Below are 24,932 nucleotides of genomic sequence, written 5' to 3'. Positions count from 1 at the left end.
TTGTAAAACAGTGACTGAAATAGTGCACTGCTAATGGACCTTACACATCTGATGCGACCCCCCATGCACTAGCATTCAGCCATCTTCGTGGTGGTGGTGGTGGTGTGTGTGTTTAAATGTATTTGGAACATGGGGCAGGGATAACGTCACATTGTTCAGTGCCTGTCATATGTCTGATGTGTGCTGGGTTCTTCACACGCATTAACTTATATAATCCTTACAGCAACTGGGGAAAATAATGGTATTATCCCCTTCCGAAAGGAAGGAACTCAGGTTCAGAAAGGTGCTGTAAGTCACAGAGTTATTAAGTGGCAGGACTGGGGTAAGATTTCTAAATCTTTGCACTATTTACAGACTAACAGGGAATTGCTGTAAGCACAGAAAAGTTATGATTTAAAGCAGAGTAAAACTCAGATTTTAGTAGTGTTATAGGAATTCAAAGGGGAAGCTGGGTATGGTGGTGCATGCCTGTAAGCCCAGTGTTTGGGAGGCTGAGGCAGAAAGATCATGAGTTTGATGCCAGTCTGGACTACATAGGGAATTCCAAGCTAGTGTGGGCTGCATAAAGAGACCCTATCTCAAAAAAAGAAAGAAGGAAGAGCAGGAGAAAGAAGAGAAGGGGAGGAAGAGGAGGAGAGGGGGAAGTGAGAGAGAATGGGGAGGAAGAAGAGAAGAAAAAATTCAACAGGGAAATCCAGAAAGCCAGCCTGGTCTCACTTAGCAAAAACTACAGCCAAAAAAAAAAAGTAACTTTCCAGGCAGAGATCATGCAGGCAAAACCCAAAATGTGTGATGCTACAAGGCATATGCAGGAAGCAGCAGCAAGTTCCCTCAAGTGATAGATAGGCTTCAAGTTGTACAGAAGTGGGCAAGAGGAGGCTGAAAACATAGGGGTGGGGTTGAGGAAGCCTGGAGGTGGGAAGAAGAAGCATTAACAGCTGGGAAGCCAAGAGGCTGCCCCTGGCCAGCACCTGCAGGGGAGGGTTAGTGTACATCTCAGGTAGCACCTACCCTGGAGACACAGAACCTGAGACTCACCACTGACCCCTGCATGGAGTCAGCAACCTCAACTTCACAGGACAGGATCCCCAGCAGATGGAGCCCAGGCTGAGGGCTGAGAAGAGGGGCATTGTGGGGAATGGACCTCAATGACTTTTTCCCGACAGCTGACATGAAGTGAAGCAACCCAGTGCAACAGGCCTTGTCCCACAGGATCACATTTCTGTAGCCAGTCCCTCAAGTCCCAGACAATACAGAATGTCAGAGCACTTACCTCTATTGGAGGACTGCATAGCTTAGTAGTTAACACTTTGTCTTTGGCATCAGACGACACAAGCTCTATGTATTGATAACTCTGTAACTTAGGCACATAACATCTCTGTGCCTCAGTTTCCTTATCTGCAAACTGGAGGTGATGATAAGGTTCTCATACTTGGGGTTTTGTGGTAATTAAATGAGATTGTGCATGTGAACTGGCTCCCATAGAAGACTCAGGAATGTGCTACTGTTGTTGTCACTAGTGTTACTGTTGTCACTCACTATGCAAGTGAGATAAACACACAGGGATGTTAGGTTAATGTGGTCAGGAGAAAGATAGGTAAGTAGTACAGCCAGAGAAAGACTGAGCTTGACCAGAGCTCAGACATCATTCAACCCTCAGCCACTGCCCAAACAGGGAAGATGGTTCCCAGGTTCACATGTGAGTGATTGTCCCAGAGGCTCAAGAAGAAAAAGAAATATGTCCTGGAATGATCTGAGACGCTCTCAGCAATCCACTATCAGCAGGGAATGCTCCTGTAGCCCCTGGGCACACCAGGTTTCACCCATGACACTGCATCCTTTTAACTGGTGACTTCAAGCAAGTCATTCTACCTCTCTGACTTCAGTTTCCACATATGATAAATGGGGACAATGATCACTGCCAATACATGAGTTGTAAGAACTGAATGAGATGACATTTATCTGAAGGTCAATGAGGGCCAACAGGAAAACTCTCAGTGAATGGAAGTTGCCAGAATTTTTCTAAAGTGAAGATCTAAAGCAAGATAGAGGATAGGCAGATAAAAGCAGGGTGAGTGCACCACATGAAAGAGGCAACTTGAACAGAAGTCTAGAGATGGAAAATAACTATTTGGGAATAAGAGACCTGGGAGCAAGCCTAGGATCTATCACCTACCAGCTGAGTGAATTTGGGGCCTCAGTTTCTCCTGCCTAAAAGAAGCTTTCAAAGCTTCCTGGTATAATTCTCAGCAGGGCTAATGTGTGGACTCAAAGAGGAAGTGTATGTGAAATTGGATCATAAATTACAATCCAAGCGTAAGCTGGTTTTCTCCTTCCCAGTGATGCTTGAGGCCAAAACTGGATCTCCATCTTGGAATTGTCACACCCTGGTACAGGGCCTGGCACAGAAATGAGTACTGCCTTTCTGTGGATGGGAGCCACACTGTCCCCTCTCACCTTGGTAATGTCCCAGACTCTAGCTGTACCAGAGACAAAGACCTTCTCCCCCAGCTGACCTAGTTCTATTAGAAACAACCTTTGCCTGGGCAAATGATGGTGATCTAAGATAAAGCCATAATATTTGGTGTAAACCCTTTGCTGAATGATTGTACCTGGGTTCCAGGGATGGGAAGACTGGAAACTGTGATCTGTCCCAGAGAGATTAGGTCCAGTGGTTTCCAAGTAAAGCCACGGTGCAGTCAGTCACATGCTCACAGACAGGCTTAGAATGCAGTTGAAGTCTTAATATAGATTGCCCACATGCCTGTTCCCAAATGCTGTCAGCAAAATGCTCTCTCTGTTTCCTCCCAGAGCATATTTTGGGAGCCTGGGACTAGGGCACCATCTGGGCTTCCCAGCAGTGCAGGGAGAGTAAAGTGACTTTCCTACCTTCCACCTCCTTTCGCTGCTGTCAGCCTCCACTCACCTCTTGGCAGCAGGATCAAAGGACCCTTCTGTAAAGCAAACCCCACTAGAGGAGAAAGGACCTACCTGCACAGAATTGGCATTGAATGATTGTCAGACCACACAGGGTGCAGCAGAACGGATGCCATCACCCCAGGGCACTCTGGCTTGACCCCCAAGACACTGCAGACTTCATGAAAATGCAGATTACAGATATGTAGCATGAGAAGTCTGTTACTCCTCCAGTTTATGGATGAGGAAACTGACTTTCCTAGCCATGGCTCTCAGTCTGGGCAGCACTACCAACACACACACACACACACACACACACACACACACACACATCCACACAAGGGATGTTTGAAACAATGGTTGTCCCATTGTTTAAAAATCTGTGGGAGTCCATTGGGACTGTCACCATATGGGAGGTGTGCAAGGAATTTGTAAGAGGATTATTACCTAAAAAGGCCTTACAATGCATGAGCAGTCACACACATGAAGACTCACCCAGACCACACTGTCTACAAGCAGGGGAGCATGGGGGAGGACTGGATTTCGAGACTGTGTTAACCTGGCCCATAAGTCCTTTCAGCAGTATTCATACCCTTCCTTCTTCCTCCATGTAGCTCCCTCTCTCCTGTGTGGCATGTCCCAACCCTAAAAACAGACTCCCATCATCCTTTGGCTTTTGGCTTCATTTTAAAATTGTACTAACAGGCCAGAACCAATGCAGCTATTCCTGGATAGTTCAAATTAGCTTCTGATACTGCTTTTGTACTTGTCCATATAAGTATGGGGATTTTCTTGGAAATTTTTGCCATTTAGTTTCCAATAATTAGATGACCTGCATCATATTTCTTGGAATAAGCCAAAAATTTCTGCAATTCCAAAAGTTGTTTTGTACTTATGACTCATCTTTTCAAATCTTGAATACTTTTCCTAGTTTTTCAGAAGCCTGTTTGGGTGTCTTTATTCCCTGAAATCTGTACTGATACATGGTTTTCTTACTCACTTTTTTTAATTAAAAAAAAATCACTAAATAATCTGTGGTGTCTTTTATGATTAAAATACTTAGGTAGATATTCCAAGTTCTTTTAACTCATCAAGTACCACGGCATGAGGTATGTTTTGGGCAATCTAATTCCAGGGTTTAGGATACTTGGCTCACTAAGCAAGTGCCAGGGCAGCAACAATAGTGCAAGTTGGTAGCAGCTGACCATGTGATTTCTGGAAGAGCCAGATGCCCTAGTGAGAAATGTGCTGTAATATAGGGTCACTTCTCACTACAGCGTTTGACAAAGCATTCTGCCCCACAAGCAAATCCATGCCATCACCACCCCTACCCTTCTACACCCATCTTTCTCTCCATCTTCAAACTTTTGGTGACTTTCCAATGTTCTTAAAATCAGAAATATTCTTACCACGGTCTCTAAGACAGAGTATGGCCTGGCCTGTCCCTTCCTTTTCATCCTGGGTCATCCTATATCACTCCACCTGGTCGCCAGCCTTTTCCTCTTACACATGTATGTCCTCCATGGGGGCCTTTGCCCCTGTACCTCCCTCCACCTCTAAGATCTTTCCCCTTTTTATCTCTGTGTGCCCACTACCTTGCCTGACACATAGAAACATGAATAAGATGTGCTGGAATTAAAAAATGAATGAAAGCTTGGGTGGCAGTTCTCGGTATTGGGATATTTTGCTTCACTTGGCTTTCGTTTGCTTCGACCTCATCAAATGGAGAAAACAGAGTTCACAAACTGACAGCCAGGAGGCCCAAGACTGCTCTTGACCTGCACATCTGTATTCTTTGACTATAGTCCCTGCCTAGCTTCCTTCTCTGTTTATACAGCCAACCTGGCCCCATTGCCACCCAGACACAACGCAAGCATGAACATGCTGCCCCCTGGACCATTGGTTTAAATATTTGGTTTCAATTCAGTACAATTCAATTTACTTTAAGGGACACTCAGCAGGCAACAGCCTATACTTTCTACCAAAGTTTATTTAGGGTTTGGAAGAATCACAAAACCCTGTCCTTAAAATCTCTGTGTTTTCCACATAAAGACCCCAAGGGCTAAAAGGGGTGGTGTTTGCCAAGTTTACTGAGGTATCAGTGGCAGATCTGTCATTTACAATGCAGTCCCTAACTGAGCATGGTGGCAAGTGCCTATAGTCCCATCTTGTGGGAGGTTCACTTGAGTCTAGGAGTTTAAGTGCAGCCTGGGCAACATAGTCAGGTCCTGTCTCAAAAAAAAAAAAAAAATCCAGCCCCTTTGACTGTATTCTCCAGAGTTGAAACTAACAAGGGTACATCTCTTGTTATTAAGCATCACACCTCATACAAATGATGTGTACAAAATCAAGCCACTGTGTAAGTGATTTATCCAAATGACCTTACAGCTTGATTTACAAGAGAAGCTGTGTTTCTGTTGCCCGTTAGGGTGGCCTCTGGGAAAGGAGTTGTCTAAAGAGACTCTTCTGAATGAACAACTGAATCAGGCGCTTTGACAAGCAGTGGGATTTCACCTCTCCTTTCTCTCCATCCTCCATATGGGGCCGAAGGGTCAAGTGCAGTTGAGGAGAGTCTTCTCAATCAAGCCTTTGGTGTGAATCTACTGCAACCATTAATCATTGACCTGGGTATTTGACAAGATGCATGTCTGCCCAACTTAGTTTCATCTAAACTCGAGAAGCTATAGTCTTATGAATGACTGCCAGAGGACAAAGCCTTACATCGTGGTCTCTGGAACAGCATCACACTGTGCTCGGGGTGTCACATCACTGATGCCTTCAGAGCCTTCCTCTGCCCCCCATGGACATGTTTTGGCCAAGTAACAGAGAAGTAACTTATTCACACTTTCAATAGCATTTAAGGGATGAAAAAACTACTCATCTAAGAGTTGAGTCAGAAGAGTAAACTGAAAAAGCCAGTTTCATCCATGGAAGTGAGAAATAATTCCACCAAAGGGGTGCCAATTTGGCACAAATGTGACTACACAGAAGCAGTCCCCATGGAGACATGCATGGTTCTTTTTGGCTACTTCATTCACCAATGTGTGAAATTTCATTAGAAGAACTCTCCAAAATTGACCTACCTTTAATTCCTTATGAGAACCTACTTGATTATAATAAAATTTTAATATAATATTGTGTTCCACTAGATAGTATGAATTTAGGCCTTTGCATATATAATTATAAGAGACACTGGCTTACCTGCCCCTTAAAAATCTCTTAGAATATAATTGTAAACCTATCTTTCCCTAGTGTATTTTTGCATGTAAGAGTTTTTGCAGTTAGGAGAAATAGGAAAATGATTATGTCTTAATACAAAGTAACCATGTAACATTTCACTGCTCCATTAATTAAAACTAGAGTCTTCATTAATACTGTGTACATGGGTTCTGAAATACCTGTTCAATAACAATCTGACAAAAAAGATCCAATCGTGGTCATGAGACAGGCATGGTGGCATACATCTGTAATCCCAGCTAGGCAGGAGGTAAACGTGGGAGGATCATGGTCTGAGGCCAGTCCAGGCGAAAGAAGTATAAGACCCTATCTGAAAAATAAAACTGAAGCAAAAAGGGCTGGTGCAGTGGCTCAAGTGGTAGAGTACTTGCCTAGCAAGCATAAGGCCCTGAGTTCAAACCTAAGTACCACCAAAAAATAACCTGATGTGCCAATAGAATGGTTTTCACCCAGGGATAATTTCTTCCATGGGGACAACAGTGTTCTGAGGAAAGGCAGAGCAGAGACAATGTGCTCAGTGTGTCAGTGTGTCTACTGTTTTCATAATGCCAACTGGAAGGAAGAGACTGGCAAAATCTCAGCATCACATAAAAACAAGATAAAGTAAGACACAAAAGTGAATAACTAGGGGTTCCCCCTGCCCCAAGAAATGCAATCCAAAAACATTACTGGCCTGGCTGTGGTGTTCTTTATAGAGCTTCCATGACACTTCACTCCAGAACTTTCAAGTCCCTTATCTAAGCCCAGCTACAAGGCATTTCTAATAATTGTCATCACAATGCCCATTTGATGAGGCTCACTTCATGCCAGATACTGTGTTGAAGCCTGCTTTGTCTCAGCTGTACATTTGAGCTCATTGGCATGTTTTAGTCACTTAATCATCACAACTATTCTTTGGTAATCAAATTTTGCATGGGAAGAAATTGAGGTTCAAAGAGATTAAATAACCCAGGACTTGAACCCAAGATGCTTGACTCTGGAGCCAAAAAACTGCCTCTATCCACACTGCACTGGGATGAGTCTGAGCTCATGGGAGTAGAGGGTGACATCTGGGAATGCAGAGGAAAGGGGCATGAGTGACAAAGTCTGACTTTGAGGATGCAGGAAAGGAAATTCAGTAAATTCAACTGAGGCTCAAAAAGTAACCACATGCCCCATCTTTGAATCCTGGACAGTAGTGGCCTCTGCCTAGAAGTCACTTCTGGAAGGGTCTGAACCTCATTGCAAGAGGTGCCTTCTGCTCTGGCTTTCACGGCTTCATTAAGGAGAAGTAGGATACAGACATTTGGGAAAACGACAACAGAAGGAAAATCTGGCTTCTAGAAGCTACTATTTCAGGATGTTTGGGGAAAATTTTTAAAACCACTGGGAAACTATCCCTGAATCTTTCCACACATCTCAACATACATCTCTTCTGCATGTTGGCTCTGCCCTGCCTTGTTCCTGGAAGACTGTGTCATTGACTGTCATGTGGCATTTTCACCACACTCCTCAGATTCCTTCTCATCCTGTGAATGAAGAAACTAAGGCACAGAGGGGCTGAGTGATGAGTTTGTTGTTACTCCGGCAGAAGTGGAGTCTGGCTGGCCTCAAAGCTTTGTGTTTGCCAGAGTCACCCTGCACGCAAACAAATCATTCTGCACTTGTGCAAACTGCAGAACGAGCATGCTGTAAAAATCCAAGTTTTGTTCTCTTCTGGAGGAAAATGCACTTTGATTTTGTTTTCTAGGTTGCAACCGTAGCTGGACCACATTTGGGGATCTCCTGTCAATGAAATGATGGCTGCTTCTTTTAATTTTTAACTCTAATTGCATGTCATGTCTTAAAATGCAAGAAATCATCACTGCCAGGCAGACCCATGATAACTGCCAAACCTAAGGGTGAAAATGTGGTGCTTGGTAAACATCAAATTGTGTTCTTTGCAGACTGTGTGCACTTACACATAAAGAAAAACTTGCCAATGACTTTCTATAAATAAGTCATAGCTTGTAACTGCTATTACAACCAAAACTGCTAAAATGGGCTGACCTCAAATTAAAAACACTTTCCTCTTTACATTCTTAAGGAAAAGTGACATGAACTGGTATCACTTTACAGTGTAATGGACAGGATCACTGTCATTGTTTGGCTGTGTGACATCAGATGAGTTGTTTAACCTCTCTGTGCCTTTTTTCATCCTTTGTTTCAGGAGCAAATGGAGTAACAGGGGTGAGCCCCTCAAGCATATGGAATGCATACCATTGATCTCTGAACTCCTGGGGTCTAACAGACAGTAGGCACTTAAGTGTTGACTGGAATTAAACTTATTTGATTTAACTATGCCTTGAACAGTTTAAAGAATTACAGAGCCTGAGTGTGGTGGCACAGACCTATAAGCCCAGCTACTTGACAAACACAGATGGACAATCACAGCCAGAGGCCAGCTTGGGCAGAAAGTGAGACTCCATCTCAACAATCAAGCAGGGCATGGTGGTGTATATCTGTTCTAGCTACATAGGAGGCATAGGTGGGAGCACCAAAGTCCAAGGCCAGCCCCAGGCAAAAAACACTAGATCCTACCCGTAAAATAACTCACAGAAAAAAATAGCTAGAGATGTGGCTCCAGGGGTAGAGCTCTTGCCTAGCAAGCACAAGGCCCTGAATTCAAATCCCAGTACCACGAAAGAAGAAGAAAAAGGAAGAGGAGGAGGAGGAAGAGGAGGGGCAGTGGAGGGAGGAGGGGGAAGAGGAGGAGAAGGAAGGGAAGAAATGTAACAATGATAATGATTATCATCTGAAGGGAAGGGAGAGGCTCACACTTAGTCTCTGTCGGCTTGTATTTCCCCTTATCTTTATAGAATACTGCCTAGAACAAGCATGCTCCACAAATGCTTTGTTCATCTCTCAACTTAAACTAGCAAGGTCAGCAACACCACAGCCACAGACCAAATCCAGCCTGCAGAGTGCTTTGTAAATAAAGTTTTCTGGAAGCCCACCATGCCCTTCTTTGCTATTTTCTCTATGGCTGCTTTCATAGTGGAGCTGGGTACCTGTGATGGGAGCTACACAGCCCCATGGGTGAGAATGCTTACCACCTGACACTTCGCGGGAAAGCCTGAGCACTGGTGTCTCTTTAAAGCTCTCATCTTCTCTGCATGGGGAACACAGCAGGTTCTGCCCCTAGGCAGTCCATTGGGAGGACAGAGCCTAAGCTAGGATTCAGAGCAGGGAGCTGCACACGCCCAACCCTGACTCTGCAGGAGCTGGAGGCTCTATTATTTGTTGTTCATGTAAGAAGTATGGAGTAATAATAACAGCTAATTATTGAGTAATTACTACATGCCAGATTCTGGGCTAAATGCTTTTTTATTTGTTTGTTTGTTTACTTACTTACTTACTTGCTTACGTATTTTGGAAGTACTGGGGTTTGAACTCAAAACCTTGCACTTGATAGGCAAGTCCTCCGCCACTTGAACCACCTTTCCAACCTTTTTTGCTTTAGATTATATTTTAGATAGGATCTTGTGCTTTTTGATCAAGCTGGGCTTGGACCTCAAGCCTCCTACTTTTCCCTTCCTGAAAGTTGAGATTACAGACATGAATCACCACACCCAGGTTGTTCTTTGACATAGGATCTTACTAACTTTTTTTGTCCTAGCTGGTCTCAAATCACGACCCTCCTTTTATACTTTACATGCAGTATCCTAGCTCATAAAACCACCACCGAAGTAGACAGTATGGCTAGCCTTATGTAGCCGTGAGAGAAGTCAGGCTTTGCAATTCACATGTGATATTGAGAGTCTCAGTTCCCATTAACCATAGTACTCTTGAGTTCAGACTGCTCCTGCCAGCTCAGCCAAGCACCTGGCTCTCCCTCTCCCGCTCCCTTTCCCTCTCCCTCTCTCCCTCCCTCTCCCTCTCTCCCTCCCTCTCCCTCTCTCCCTCCCTCTCCCTCTCTCCCTCCCTCTCCCTCTCTCCCTCCCTCTCCCTCTCTCCCTCCCTCTCCCTCTCTCCCTCCCTCTCCCTCTCTCCCTCCCTCTCCCTCTCCCTCTCTCCCTCCCTCTCCCTCTCCCTTTCCATCTCTCCCTCCCTGTCCCTCTCCCCCGCCTCCTCCCCCTCCCTCTTCCCCTCCCTCCCCCGCCCTGGACACCACATTGCATCATCTGACTGCAGCCTGCACTGCTGCTTCACTCACTTGACAGTTATTCCTACTTTGCCACTATTAATAACTACCAGCTACAGTGCTGGGCAATGGGGATGCCAGCTAAAGTCTTTGCCCAGGTGAACTTGAAGTCTAGTGAAAGAGATGAGCACTGCCCATTCACACAATAAAAGGTACACTGTGCAAGGTGGACAGTACAGAGTGCCATGAGACTGGGTTGTGGGGATCTCTCAATAGGCGACCCTTGCACTGAGATCTGAAGGAGTTCATAAACAGGAGGCAGGCACAGAGGGGAGGGAAAGGTATTTTAAAAAGAAGGAGCCGAATGTGCACAGCCTCTAGAAAAGGAGGAAGCACACTGTATACAGGAGACTGAAAGAAAGTGGCTGTGGCCAGAGCACATTAACCAAAGAGATATGGTCGGAAAAGTCAGGGGCTGAACAAGAACTGGGCTCAGATTTGGGTCTTTACCTTCCAGGCAATGGGATAGCACTGAGATGTTTAAGTAGGGGGTAGGAGGATGGCATTGTCACTCTGAATATCACATGTGTGGTTTTCCACTAGGAGGCACTAAAGGGCTTCCGCTAATGGGGCACACACTGAGAAAGGTGAACTGTGGTGTGCACATCAGGCTTGGGAGCACAGCTGGGTGCACCCTAAGGATGAAGGGTGAGCGAGCAGCACCTGGCACATCTTGGTGAGTCATTCGCTCCTGCAGAGGACTAACTTTGCTTGGACCTGTGCAACAGAGGCTGCTCCCAGGTGAACCAAGGACAAGGGTGGCTTGCTGTACACTTGGAAGCTTGCTGGCTGCAGGTCTAGTCATTCAGCAAAGATGAGAACTGGTCTATCAGCTTGAAAGCTAAATTTTCAGCTTCTTGCTTCAATCGTGGAGCAGCAAAGAAGTTTGTCTTTAGTCCTAAGAGAATTCTGGGACATGAATGCAGTTCTCCATCCTCCTTAGAAAGTAATCCAGACCCCCCCCACCGCCACCTTGGCCTGCCAGGTTCTCCCCAGTCTGCTCCTGCCTGCCTGTCTAACTTCTCTACCACTCTTCCTCGCTTAGTAGTTGTTCAATAAATGCCAGTGAATGACCATATCATCACAGGCAAGACATAACCCTTCCTGATCCTCAGCTTCTCCAGTTTTTATTATTATTATTATTATACTGTTGTCTACAGTTTTGAAAAAAGCAATCTGGCCTTTCTCTAAGACCCTTTCTGAAACAGAGACTATGAAATGTAAAACTTGTATTCATTCGGCAAACACTTGCTAAGCTCATCTCTGAGCAAAATTCCATGACAAACACCAGGGATGTTATGATTAACAATATCCATGTCCTTGAGATATTCATCCAAATTGAGACAGATACAAAGAAAATAGTTTCAAAATAGCATGCTTCCTTGAGCAGGTAGTAAACCCAAGACTGTGTGTTCCCATGACTCAAATGGAGACGGATCAACTAACTTGTGGAACTTTTTTAGAATTAAATGAGATGGTGTTGCTGCTGGCATCACCTCTAGCACAAAGAAGTGATTAACAAATGTCAGTGGTGATCATTAACAAATGATAGTGACTAACTTTGATGGTACTATTTGGCTCCCGTGTTCTGATTGTCCAGTTCCCAGGCAATTTTAGTTATAAAATATTTTGAACTTTGATTATCATGATTCTCCAGAGACATTGAACCAATAGGATACATTCAGAGATACATAAGAGGACATTTATTATCGGAACTGGCTCACAAGATCATGGAGGTTGACAGTTTCACAACACACCAGCAGCAAGCTGGAGAACCAGAGGAGCCAACGGCATGGTTCTCAGTCCAAGACCAAAGCCCTGAGACCTGCAGGGATGTAGGGATATTTGCCGGCGTAAGTCCCAGAACCCAAAGTCTGAAGGCCCAACAAGCAGGAGCTGTGATGTCTAAGGACAGAAAAGGATGAATGTCCCAGCTCAAGAAGAATGAATTTGTCCTTCCTCTGTCTTCTGTTCTTACAGGCTCCTAGCAGATTGGATGATGCCCACCCATATGGCAAAGGCAGATCTTCTTTGCTCAGTTTACTGATGCAAATGCTAGTTTTCCAGAAATACCCTCAGAGACTCACCCAGAAATCAGCTCTCTAGATGCAGCTTAGCTCAGTCAAGTTGGCACATTAAAATTAACCATTACAAACTCACCTCCTGAATGAGAACACAAAGGGGCTTGATGCTCATTGTCAGTGGTTCACACAAGGTGTCCTGGAGAAGGCAAGGCCAGAGCGAACCTGTGAGGGAAACAATGGCAGGCAAGGTCTCCTCAGTCTCTACTTTGCCCTTCAAGGCAACCAGAAAGATCTTTCAAAAATGCACATCTGGTAGATTGATCTTCTCCTTAACATCAGCAACTTCCTGTTGCACTTGGAATAAAATTAAAACTCCTCACCCTGGTGTACAAAGTCTAGTGTGAGTTGATCTTGAGCCATCTCCACCTTCGCCCTTCCCCAACCATTCTCAACTGTGTGCCTAACTCAGGTTCTTTGCACTGATTGTGCTCTGGGTGAGTGATATGTCTCCTTCCCATCTTCCCATGGCTGGTTCCTCTTCAACATCACAACTCAGTTCAAATGTCGCCTCTCCTAAGAGGCCTTCAGCAGCTGCACTACTGGTGTTCCTCTCACTTCTGCACGTGTACACGTGCACGCACGCACGCACACACACACAAAGACACACACTATTCTTTCCACCACTTTCACCTTAAAGGGCAAACTCTTCTTTTGTTTCCTTCAAAGCACTTGTCACTATCTGAAACCTCTCTAGAAGGGCAAGGACTTTATCAGTCTTATTGCAACTGGTCTTGGCACAGAGTTGGCCCTCAAAGGTTTTGTGAACAAATGAATTCCAGGCCCCTGTAAAGGATAGAGGTGAAACAACATTTCTAGGCTGAGAACACAAAGTTCAAGCTTGTACCACATAAGGACAAGTCATATCATGTCACAGAAGAATTAGCCACAAGGGATGCACTGGTCATGGTACCTTCTGTGTCTAAGCATCATGAAAAGACCAACAAAATCTTATTTCTTTCTCTAAGACTGCCATGTATCAGTCTTGCATTTAGGACACCCATCTAAAATTAATAAAAAGTGACACTTATAACATAATTTCTAGCAATCCAGGTTTAGCTCTTTAAGATAGTAATCCCAAGTAGGCTAGCAGAAGCTCTCGGGGCATCTCTTTAATGAAAAGCAAACTTTGTGTTTCGTCAGCATATCATTGTTAGCCCCGGACACTGTGCTCTTGTAAACCGTTGGGCACTGTCCCCATAGTCTCACTTGCCTTGCATACTTGTTCAGAATCACTCACTGATAACCTAGCTCACATCCAACATTTTGATTTCCCTGAGTTCAATCTCAAAGTCGAGGTGTATACTCTGGTTTCTCTTCAGATCGCATAAATCTTTCGCCTTTTCAAAGTCGAGGTGCAGTTAAATGACAATTTAGGGCCCATCTAAGTTACTTAAAACTGTGACTTTACAGGTTTGGATTTTAACATGCAATTTATACATGGCAAGAAGTAATTCACAGGCATCCCTTGCAGAACCCACCTGCCAATCTGACACTCTGTCCCCTACAGGATGTGATTTGCACATCACTGCTCCACCAATCAGATACATGCAGGACAAGCAGCATCTCCTCTCCCCAGTTGTGAGTGATTGGTGGGCACTGGACTAACATCACTGTGCCTGGCTGGGGAAAAACAAAAGCAACCAATCCAGGAACCTTATCTGCACTGACAGAGACCTGTGAGGCGGGTGGAAGAGAAGCAACACCGTTTCACCACTGAGCCCTGCAGTCAGTGAGTGAAGTGGCACAGACCCTAGTATCTGCCCTCTTCCCTTTGCTGTGCAAATTGGGTCCTGAGAGATGGGAAGAAGACACCTGGCTACTGTCAAGCTGCCTCCTGCACTCTGTTGGTGCTTCTGGAGGTTCAGGGTCATGGGGCTCCCTTACTACTGCCTCACCACACACACATGTGTGTGCAATAAACTGCAAAATCCTATAGCATGCATCTCTGCTTTTACAGCCAACACCTGAAATACACCCTTCCAACCTCTAACTACCTGCTCTGACCTGCCCTCTTACAATGCAATTGGATGGCCTCATTTGCCTGTGCAAAGCGCCTCCATAGCTGCTATGCCAGGCCATCTATGAGCTGGACACAGTGTATCTTTTGACAATTATGATGCAATACCCCTTACACCTGCCAAACTGAAATGGAAGAGGGGTGAACAGCCAAACAAGAAGGGGCTCTGAAACCAGTCCACAGTATCTGCTAAATGAGCAGCACTCCAGCTTGAAGGTACACTCCAATCACTAGGAGTTTGTTAGAATGCAAATGCTCATTCAGTAGAACAGGTTGGGGCTTTGAGATGCTGAAACTGTTGGCTGTTGGTGGTCCCTACACCACACTTTGAATAGCAAAGCACTATGTCATTTTATTAGCATCTTGGTGGAGGTGTGCTGAATTCAAATAGCTTCATCTTAAGACCATGTTAACTCCATAAAATCTTCATTGTTGAGGATCAAAAGGTCAACTTCAGATGGTTCAACCTAGCACAACAGACAGTCCATTGACTAACTGCTAATAATAGAAACCACAGTTATAATATCAGAATCCTAGCCAGTTGACCTTGGAACCATGGAGGTGAGACTTCAGCTCAAATTTCTAAATGTGTTAACTTGAGCTGAAAGCAGAGCACAGCTTCACCTGTATACTCACTGGCCCATTCTCAGAGTCCCTGACAAAATCCCACCCAGGAGGTGGGGGCAGCCCATGGCCCAGGAACTTCTCCCTGCCTTTTCATGGTTTACAAGTTGGTGAGAATGATCACACCATTGTTCAGAGCAAGCTGCAATTACAGGCCTTGTCTTGAAGCACTAACACAACTTCAGGTGGCTTTGCAGGCCACCTGGGTCACATGAGAAGACCTAGCAGATGGCAGCCTGTGCATTGTTCTCATTAGAAAACTTAGCACTGGAAAGAATGCATCAAAGGTGTGAGAAGCCACAGTTCCTGGTTCTTCCCCATGGCAACACTGCTCTTCCTTCAGGAAGTCCTGGTGGGGTCAGGGACAAGAGTGATTGGCAAACACAGGCCTGATAGAGTCCTGCACAGGCAGAGCACTCACCAGCCGTGTCTGTGGTTGCCCTTCTCACAGCAGAGTAGCTGTAGCATGACCATCTGTCTTCATTGGCAAATCTCACAAGAAGTGAAAAAGCAGTAGGCAAATGGGAAATCTCTAGACCAGCAATAACACATGCCCCCTCCATGAACTGTCCTAATGCCGCAGGACATTCAGGACATTCTCAAGTTCAAGGTTCCACCTAGCTGAGTGGGCACTGACAGGCTAGTGATGCCCGTTGATGGTGTTCCTCTGGCTCTCAACTCTAGCTGCCCTCTAGATGGAGAGCTTTTAAAAAATACAGTGCCTTGTTTCCACCCAAAATCAATTGAGACAGAATTGGGGTGGAGCAAGCAGGCATAAATGAGCTTTAAATTCATCTGGGTGATGCACACTAAAGGGTGCAAACCTCTGTGTCAGACAATGGTTTCCCCCAAGTTCTAGGAAAAGTAGCTTTTTTGATCAAATCCTTTCTCAACTTCTAAAACGTCCCTTCTTTTTTAATGCAATACAGGATATTGGCAATAATGAGTACTCTCTTATATTTTCAGAGTCACAAATTTCTTTCACCTGCATTACCTTATTAGATTCTCAAATCAGCCTGTGGAAAATGCTAACATATTAATAGAAAGATATACAATGCACTTGCTGTGACATTGTTTGTAAGAGACGAAAAGAATGGAAACAACTTGAAAACCAGTGATATGGTTAAGTATGTCAGGGGCGTTCATGCAGCAGGGAATGAATGCTATGGCTGTTAGGGAGATTTACAGACATTGACTTAAAAAGATATTCGCCACGAGCTATTCCTATATTTTTAAAAATCAGGTTTGTAATCATAATAATAAATGATTCCCTTTCTATTGTTTTTAAGCCTCATTTGTGTGTGTGATTGTACGTACGTGTATGATTGGCAAGTGCAAAATGTGTCTGGAAGGATGTATACTAAACTGTTAATGGTCACATCTCCTAAACTAGACAGGTGTGATAGGGGCTATCACATTTCTTCTGCATTTTTAAATTTGTTACAAAAAATATACTATACTGTTAAAAAAAAATCTGTGACCAAGTGTGGTAGCACATTCCTGTAATCCTAGCACTTGGGAGACACAGGCAAAGGGGTAGCAAGTTTTTGGCCAGCCTGGGTCACACGGTGAGTTCAGGCCAGCTTTAGTATATATATATATATATATATATATATATATATATATATTTTATATATATATATTTTATATATATATATTTTATATATATATTATATATTTATATATAAATATATATCAAGGCACTGTCTCAAAAATAACAACAAAATCTGTTTTCAAACCACAGCTCTGAGATACATCACAAAAGAGATAATCATATTTTACAGGAAATAATTGAGCTCAGTGTGCAGGGTCACCTGATCACAGGGTTAAAAATTGGTAGTGCATTCTTTTGAATGTACATTTTCTATTTCACAATAAAAAAAAAAGAGTTTTTCACAAATTAAATAATGGAGGGAAGCCAAGTTCATGAAAGCCCAATCCCAGGGCTCCTTTAACTCCCCACACTGCCTGCTGTGAAAGGGCTTGGAAGGTTGATCCCCGGTCCTTGCTGGAGAAGGAGGAAGCAGCAAAGTCCTGCATAACCGGTGAGGATGGCAGCAGGCTGGCTCATCAGGAAACTAGAGCACCATGGCTCGCTCTCTCTGTCAGAACCACTGTCACCTGCAGACTGGCCAGCCTCCTTTCAGAGTTACCACCAGGCTGGCACAGGACCATCAGCTCCTGCCTTCCCCAAGGCTGCCAGGAGTTTACTCTCTGCCAGTGGCAGGTGTTAGTGCAGCAGGGAGAGCACCGTGCCATTCCTAATAAGGAAATCCACTTTTCACACACTTTAGGGAAAAAGTCCCGGAAAGGAGCCAGAACCAGACAGGCACTGAACTTATTAAAAGCATGCTTATTCCAGAAAACATTTGCAAATGTGTATGGATATTTTTGCATGTGTGTGTTATCTGTGTGTGTGCATTTTACACATGTGAACATGCTTACACGTGCCTCTGAAACCCCTGTCTTTCCAACTGTTCTTCAATATACTTTGCAGTTCACCTTTGGGTGAAGGCATTTGCTGTGTCTCACACCTTTTAATGCTGGCTTATTGTTCTTATTCTTGTTTTTCCCTCCTGCCAGGTGCAGCTCATCCACTATAACCACGAGTTATACACAAATGTCACAGAAGCTGCAAAGAGTCCAAACGGCTTGGTGGTAGTTTCTATATTTATAAAAGTAAGTCTGTTCATTCATCTCTTCTGCTATCCACCATCCTGATCAGAATATCAATCTATAGTTTCTGCCAAAGAAAAAATATTGAAAGGGGTGAAGTCAGTTAAAGTCCATACCTGAGAGAGCTGGAGGATCTCATGACTTTTATATCCACAAGAGTCATGAAAAATTCAGTCCCCTGCAATGAGATGCAAAAATGCCTGGTTCTGTTTCAAAGAATCCAGAACCTAAGAGCTCCTGAAGCTTCTGACTTAGACAGAAAAGGGAAGCTGAGAACAAGGACAGGCCTCAGATCCTGCCTAGTGCAGTGGAATCAGAAGGATGTGATAGTAGAAAGGGTGGGAGTGACCCATGGATGCCCCCTGGGATGGAAGACCTGTCTACCAGTCAGCCATCCCAGGAAAACAAGGGAAGTACACTAAGCAGCTCCTCCCAGCTTCCCCCAACTGCTCCCAGGATCATCTCTCTCTCTCTCTCTCTCTCTCTCTCTCTCTCTTTAGCTGCCTCAGGGAAAACAAGAGAAGGTCGCCCACACTGACCTTATGACCTTCTAGGGGGCTCTCTAGGCAACAACAACAGCACAAAATCTCCAACTCTGATTTGTTTTTTAAATTACCTTGAACATTTTGGTAAATGAAAAGTGAAGCAGATTAGCAAAAAAAATTTTAAAGGAGAAAATAAAAAGAAATTTTCTTTCCAATTGGAAAAAGAGATGAAAAAAAAAGAGGCAAGTACTATGTGCAGTTTCAAAAGTCACTGTGCTAGCCCTGGGGGAAGTTTTGCCCAGATCATTAGAGAAAGTGAACCTGGATTCTAATAAAAATGACCGATAGGAACCCAGCCTTTGCCACCTAGAAGTTTTGTTTGTTTTTGTTGTTTTCTTGCTGGGTGCTGGGGATGGAACCCAGAGACCTGTGCACGCTAGGCAAGTGTTCTGTCTCTGTGCTACATCTTCAGCCCTTCATCATCAAGGAGTTTTAACAGAGTTCTCTCATTATTTCTCAGGAGAATGGTCCCCTAGGACACCCCTGGGGCAATATCCCCTCCCCAAAAGCAGACCCAGTGAAACAGCATTTGGCTCTATCTGGTCATCTACACCCCCTACACCCCACATGTCCTCCTAACTTCCTCACCCTCATCTGGGCCAGGTCAAGTTCTTGCAGCTTGTCATAAATAGCCCTGCCAGGAAACAGATCTAAGTCTTGCTGGACTTCAGTACAAATGACTTTATTCCCACAAATACCTACTCAACAGAGCTGGGGAAGACGACTGAAGGCAAGAAAGAAAACAATACTTAAAACATTACACACACATCCCACAGCTAACCACAGGCATGGGACAAACCCCAGCCCCAGCTCTAACACTGATAACCCATCAGGGCATTCGGACTGACTCACGCTCACTGTTATGAAACCTGAAGATATGTCACACACTGTTGAGTGTGTCTAGGAGTCCCCTCCCCCTGTGACTGCCCCAATGTCAACCTTCCCATGAGTAAATTCTACAGGCCAACCTGCCTATCCCAACAACTCCTGTCCTTTGGAGGATATCTCACTCCTGGCCCCTGACTTTGCTTTACTTTGCTCAAAGCTCCTGAGTCAATGAGTGTCGTCCTGGAAGAACAGGCACATCGTAGCTGACAGAGTGATGGATGAGCCACCAGGCAGCCAGCTTCCTCAACAGAAAACTCTGGCCTGTTTCACAAGCTCTAACAAACAAAAACAAAAAAAAGTGCTCACTCTGCAGAGATCACAGGCTTGCAGGACATGGTTGCATCCCTGCAGGTTGTTGGCAGGAACCCTTGCCCTTGAGCCCAAGGCCAGTGAAGGGCAGCATATGAGACTTCTTGAGCTAGTTTGGCCCCTGGGGATGCTCCTGTTCTTTCCCTGAGCAAACCTGAAACTTTCTTGCTTAGTCCAAAATAAGCCACAGCACTTCTGTCTTTGTTCCACATAATCTACTCCCAGATAACCAGCTCCGCAGTGAGTTATCCAAGCTATAACTTGTCATTCACTCATCTCAAAACTCCAGTTGAGCAGGAGATACAAGCTGGCCTTCTGCTAGGCACTATACCCAGAAATGAGACGAAGTGAGCTCTTGGTCTCTTAGGGTGAGCAGTCTCTGGTAATCATCTTCCCTCCTTCTGATCTCCCTGCCTCTCTGACCCCATCCCTCTGCAAGTTAGGCAGGAACAGGAGATGGGAATCCCCACATCCATGGAGTTCTCCTTGAGAGATGTCACTCTGCCCCAAACTGAACCAGAACAGACTTGAGATTTGGGGCTTGTAGGAGAGACTTGTTTATCTGTGGGTTTTATTTATCTCTGTCCTCTGCTAATCCCCATCCTTCCCATGACCACAGGGAACTGAGATATGGCTGTAATTGCTGCTCAATCACACGCCATTAACTTCCCACTTAAGCTCACTTATACCAAGTACATATTTTACTCCCTCACCCACACAGCCAACACACTAGTGCCCACAAATCATCTGTGTGCACTTTGGAAATTTTTCAATTATTTTTAATCAGCTCAAAAGGGGCTATTCTCAACATTAATGTGGCTCAAACTCACCAGGTACCAAGTGCCAAGGCACCTAGCAATTATGGGCCTTGGCAGGTTCCTTACCTGCCAGCACAACATATTCTTGGTGGTACTACTTTCATAGAGCATATTAGCACAAGCAGGAGACTCCAAGCTGTCTTTTAAATGCTAAAGAATATGTCGCAGCAGAAGTTGAATTTGGCTCTAAAGATTCCAGGGAGCAACAGTGTTGGGTTTGGATTTGGGACTTTTCTCCATTTGGGGTAGATTTTTACCTCCATTGAGTATTGTCACTCCACAAGTTCCCCTGGTTTTTGCATCTCACTACAATACACCCAGGAAACTGTGTGAAAAGAAAGACAGATGGAGGGAAAATAAACAGTCTGCGCTTTCTCCAAACTAAAATTACTTGTTGCTTATCTAATAGTAATAATCATCTGCAGCAATTTTTCCAACCCTCAGAATAAATCAGATTTAAAATGTTGATGTGTCACAACATCCGATTAGCAGCTGAGATGTAAATTGCAGAGCTGAGCTGAGCTGAGCAAGGTAGGAGAGAAATGACTAGGATGATCAGAGGTGCTCAGGAAAGGCTGAGTAAAAAAGCATTCTTAAGTTACATAGGGCCACATCACTATCTCATAAATGGTAGTTCCCTGGCTCTAAGCCCCCTGGAGCTTAGACTCTTCTCAAAAAGGAGGAATTTGGAGATTCTCATGCATAAGCATAACATGGTAACTCGTCCCCAAATATCTAGTACAGTGTTTAGGCCAAAATAGGCACTTGGTAAATATTTATTGAGTGGATAGATGAATACATGCATGGATGCTTGGATGCATGGATGCATGGATGGATGGATGGATGGATGCATGGATGATATGGTTTATGATCTATAGTCAATTCTTATAATAATGAGCAGTGATATGACAAAGTTCTTTATTACTTTTTCTATCTCTGGTACCTTTATTCTGGATACTCTCTCTCAGTCTCTACTTAGATACTTATTCCTTTCCTAACATGTCACTCCCTACCTTCTGCTGAAAACCCTTTGAATGTTCCCCATTCCTACAGGATAAAGTTTAAATGTCCTAAGATGACATTCAAAGCCAGATAGGAGTTAGCCTCTGCCTGCCTCTCTAACCTCACCAACCATCCTTCCCCACACCGTCAGTTCCAACTACACTGAAATACTTGCATGAGCAGATCTACTTCTCATTCCCCATGCCCACGTAGGGACAGGTCCTCTGCATGGAATATTTTTCCTTGCCTTTCCCCTCTTTTCATATTCTACCACCAAAATGCTTTGCTAACTTCTACCCATGCTTCCAGACCAACTCAGGCATTAGCATCCCAATTCTCCAGGTAGTGGGTGGTCTTTCCCTAATATCATTACACCTGTGACTCTGTCATAGCACTCCTCACACCATATTAGAACCACTTGTTCACATACCCTCCCTCTTTCTCTAGACTGGAGGTTCCTACAGAGTTGGGTCTATGTCTCTGATCTCTGAATTTCCAACCATCAGAGTTTGGCACATTGTGGACACTTGGGCAATGTGAATGAATAAGTGGAGGCACAGAGGAAATGTCTATCCTGGGAGAGGGCTTCTTAGTCATTAATACTTTCTTTTCTCCTCTAGGTTTCTGATTCATCAAACCCATTTCTTAATCGAATGCTCAACAGAGATACTATCACAAGAATAACATATAAAAGTAAGTTTGGTTCATTTTCCTCTACAGCAGCTATTCTGTAAAGGTTATTCGTGTTGGAAGGCGGGAAGCCAGAATTGATGATCTCCATGGGCCCCTTTCAACTCCATAATCCTTTAATTCTGTAGAAAGTCACTCTGGAGAGTCCCCAGGGTGTCTTTGTCATCCATGCCTATCTAAAGCAATAATGATTATGATGATGTGGCCATTGTTATCCTGAGGATGTAATGAGCTGGAGGATTCTGCTGGCTGACTAACTCTACCATGTCAGCTGTCCAGACTTGGGGCTCTGCCAATTATTTGAATGAAAAAGCACCCACCAGATATTTTGGATCCAACCTCAACACTTACGGAGTCCCTCAGCTGGACCAGGTCTCCCTCTCCATGTTGCTGGGTCCCCTTCCAGGAAGAGGCAGGATGCCACCTTTCTTCATTCTCTGCACAGATCTGTAGGACTCTGTCCAGCCTCCTTGAGTCTTCAAAACCCCAGACTTCTTAAGCAGAAAAGAGAGAACAGCACAGTCAAAGGAGGAAGAGAAAAGAAGGCTCTGCTGCCATCCACAGCCACCCTAGAAACTCCACGATTGGCAGAAGCTGTGTGAGACAGAATACACCAAGAGATGAAACAAATCAGTGTGGGTCAAAAATTATTTTTTACCTAATTGGAAGTGAACTGGAAAATGGAATTCAAGTCTTGACTTTGTCATTCATAAAGTAGTTTCCTTACTTTGATTTTGTTTCCCTATCTATAAAGTGAAAAGGTTGAGCTTCCAGTTTCAGGTTTCTTTCTTTCTTTCTTTCTTTCTTTCTCTCTCTCTCTCTCTCTCTCTCTCTCTCTCTCTCTCTCTCTCTCTCTCTTTCTTTCTTTCTGCAGTACTGGGCCTTGAACTCAGGGGCCTACACCTTGAGCCACTCCACCAGCCCTTTTTTTGTGATGGATTTTTTTCTAGATAGGGTCTCTCGGACTATTTACCCAGGTTGGCTTTGAACCGCAGTCCTCCTGATCTCTGCCTCCTGAGTGGCTAAGATTACAAGCATGAGCCACCAGTCCCCAGCAAGCTTCAGGTTTCTAAAGTCTTCTAGTTCTAGGGCTCTGAGGTAAGCAATAGGTAAATAACGATTTTCACCAAAAGAAGAAAATAGCGTGCAAACATTCTAACTCCCATGTCCCCTTGGCAGGTCTTTGGCTGAGCAAGGAGCTCAAGTGTGTCTCCTACTTCTACCTCTAATAACTATGTGGAAAAGATGGAGGGAATCTTTACAGGTCTCACCTTGGAGAGCTGGAGGGAGAGTTTAGAGAACCCTGCCATCATTTGTTTACTTATTCATTCAACAAACATTTCCTGCAAGAATGTAAAGATGGCTCAGACATCAGCCCTCCTGAAAAGATGCTCAACTCTGGGTCAACTCCATATGAAGAGGTTGAGGGGTGACTGGGGTGATAAACGAACCTAAGAATTGCTCCACCTAGATAGACATTGCCTAGAAGAATGGATTAAGTTGTCTTCACACGTCCTGCCCTTTCCTCATCAATATTCTTGTGGAGTTCTCTCTGAGCATTAGATTGCTCAGCTAAGGGAGATATTTCCGTCTTGTGTGTAAATAGCACATTTATAACTGCCCATAAAAGATTATTATTCTTTTAACTTTTTTGATTAAAAAAGCATGAAAATTAAATACAATATTCTCAAATAATCTTAAATTTGCAGTTTAGAGACTGTGAAAAACTATGAAATTGCACATTAAACCCCAACACACACCATCTGACATACTGGCCACTTGCACAGTCAATCATTAGGGTCCTTCCTCCTGACCCCACCCTCAGCTCTAGTCTGATTAATACTAAGTGATATGGTTGCTACCATAGAGGCAGGAGTAGGGGAAGGGAAGAGAGACAAGGAGGAGGAGAAGAAGGAAGAAGAAAGGTAGGAAAGAGAAAGGGATGAAAGCAAGAGAGAAAAGGAGGAAGAGAAAGAGGGAACCACAGCATCCCAGGCAGAGGGAGAAGCATGTACAGAACTTGTAACTGTAACAAGTTCAGAGGGAGGAGCTCTAACTCCATCAGTTGCTCATCTCAGTGCCAACAATGAAGTACTCAGTGAACATGGTGAGGCCCAAGCTAATGGAGAAATGAATGACCTCTTTCAGTGGCAACGATGGGGCACAGTGAGTGTCAGGAAAGGTGTTCTGGAGCCAGATAACAATGCCATGCTAAGGAGCTTGTACCAGGCCAGGCAGTGCCCCTTCTATTCTGAAGAGGGTCCTAGAAATGCAAAAAGAAGACAGCAGAAGCTCTGTCCCTCATGCTCACAGCTGCCAGGACCACCCAAAAAAGAAACACAAATTCAAGCAAGATTAAAAAAAAAAAAAAACTTGGCCTGCAGGTGATAATAGGTCTCCTAATGGCAGGTATTCTCTGATCTTACACTCCAGCAGGGAATAATGGAGGTGTTCACCACAGACCTTTGTCACACAACAGAAGGGAGTAGCACCACAGGATAATGATGGCCTGGTACACAGGAATGGCCTAGACACTGCTATGCCCAAGACACTGGCAGAAAGGGATTGATTTGCTCAGCAGGAAACCACAGCTCTCTTCCCTCCAGCTAAACTCCCTGAGGCTGTCAGCCAGAGGAAGGTTGACCTAGTGGCAAGCAGAGGTGTCTGGAATAGGATACATTCACGAGTATATAGACATGAGGGACACTGGCCTGGAAGTCTCTCCTGAGGCTCTACAAGAGGCTGCAGGTTATGCTGGCATCGGCCAATGAACTCAGGTCAGGATACAGATGATGCCACCTGCTCGAAGCACCTTTCAGGGTAACCTGCTTCCATACTTCCAGACACACTGACACTTCAGCCACACTACCTAGGGAAGCCTGACCTCATCCCTCCCCCCAGTCAGCACACCAGCCCATTCTATTGCTGCCACCCAGAGTCACACCCCAGCAGAGCTCCAAATTC

The 24,932-nt window shown here is 44.5% G+C and overlaps 1 protein-coding gene across 2 annotated transcripts in view; it reads left to right on the top strand.

The window, feature by feature from the left end:
- Window positions 1–24,932, top strand: part of Ca10 (carbonic anhydrase 10) — a 502,636-nt gene that overhangs the window by 462,265 nt on the left and 15,439 nt on the right. For both annotated transcript variants that reach the window (XM_074046081.1, XM_074046083.1), the window contains exons 6-7: window positions 17,624–17,719; window positions 21,899–21,971. In XM_074046081.1, coding sequence (XP_073902182.1) covers window positions 17,624–17,719; window positions 21,899–21,971 — 169 coding nt within the window. The remainder of the gene's footprint in view (window positions 1–17,623; window positions 17,720–21,898; window positions 21,972–24,932) is intronic.

This window comes from Castor canadensis, chromosome 11 (genome assembly GCF_047511655.1).
Source record: "Castor canadensis chromosome 11, mCasCan1.hap1v2, whole genome shotgun sequence".
Taxonomy (NCBI): domain Eukaryota; kingdom Metazoa; phylum Chordata; class Mammalia; order Rodentia; family Castoridae; genus Castor; species Castor canadensis.
This window is presented reverse-complemented; position numbering and strand designations above follow the sequence as displayed.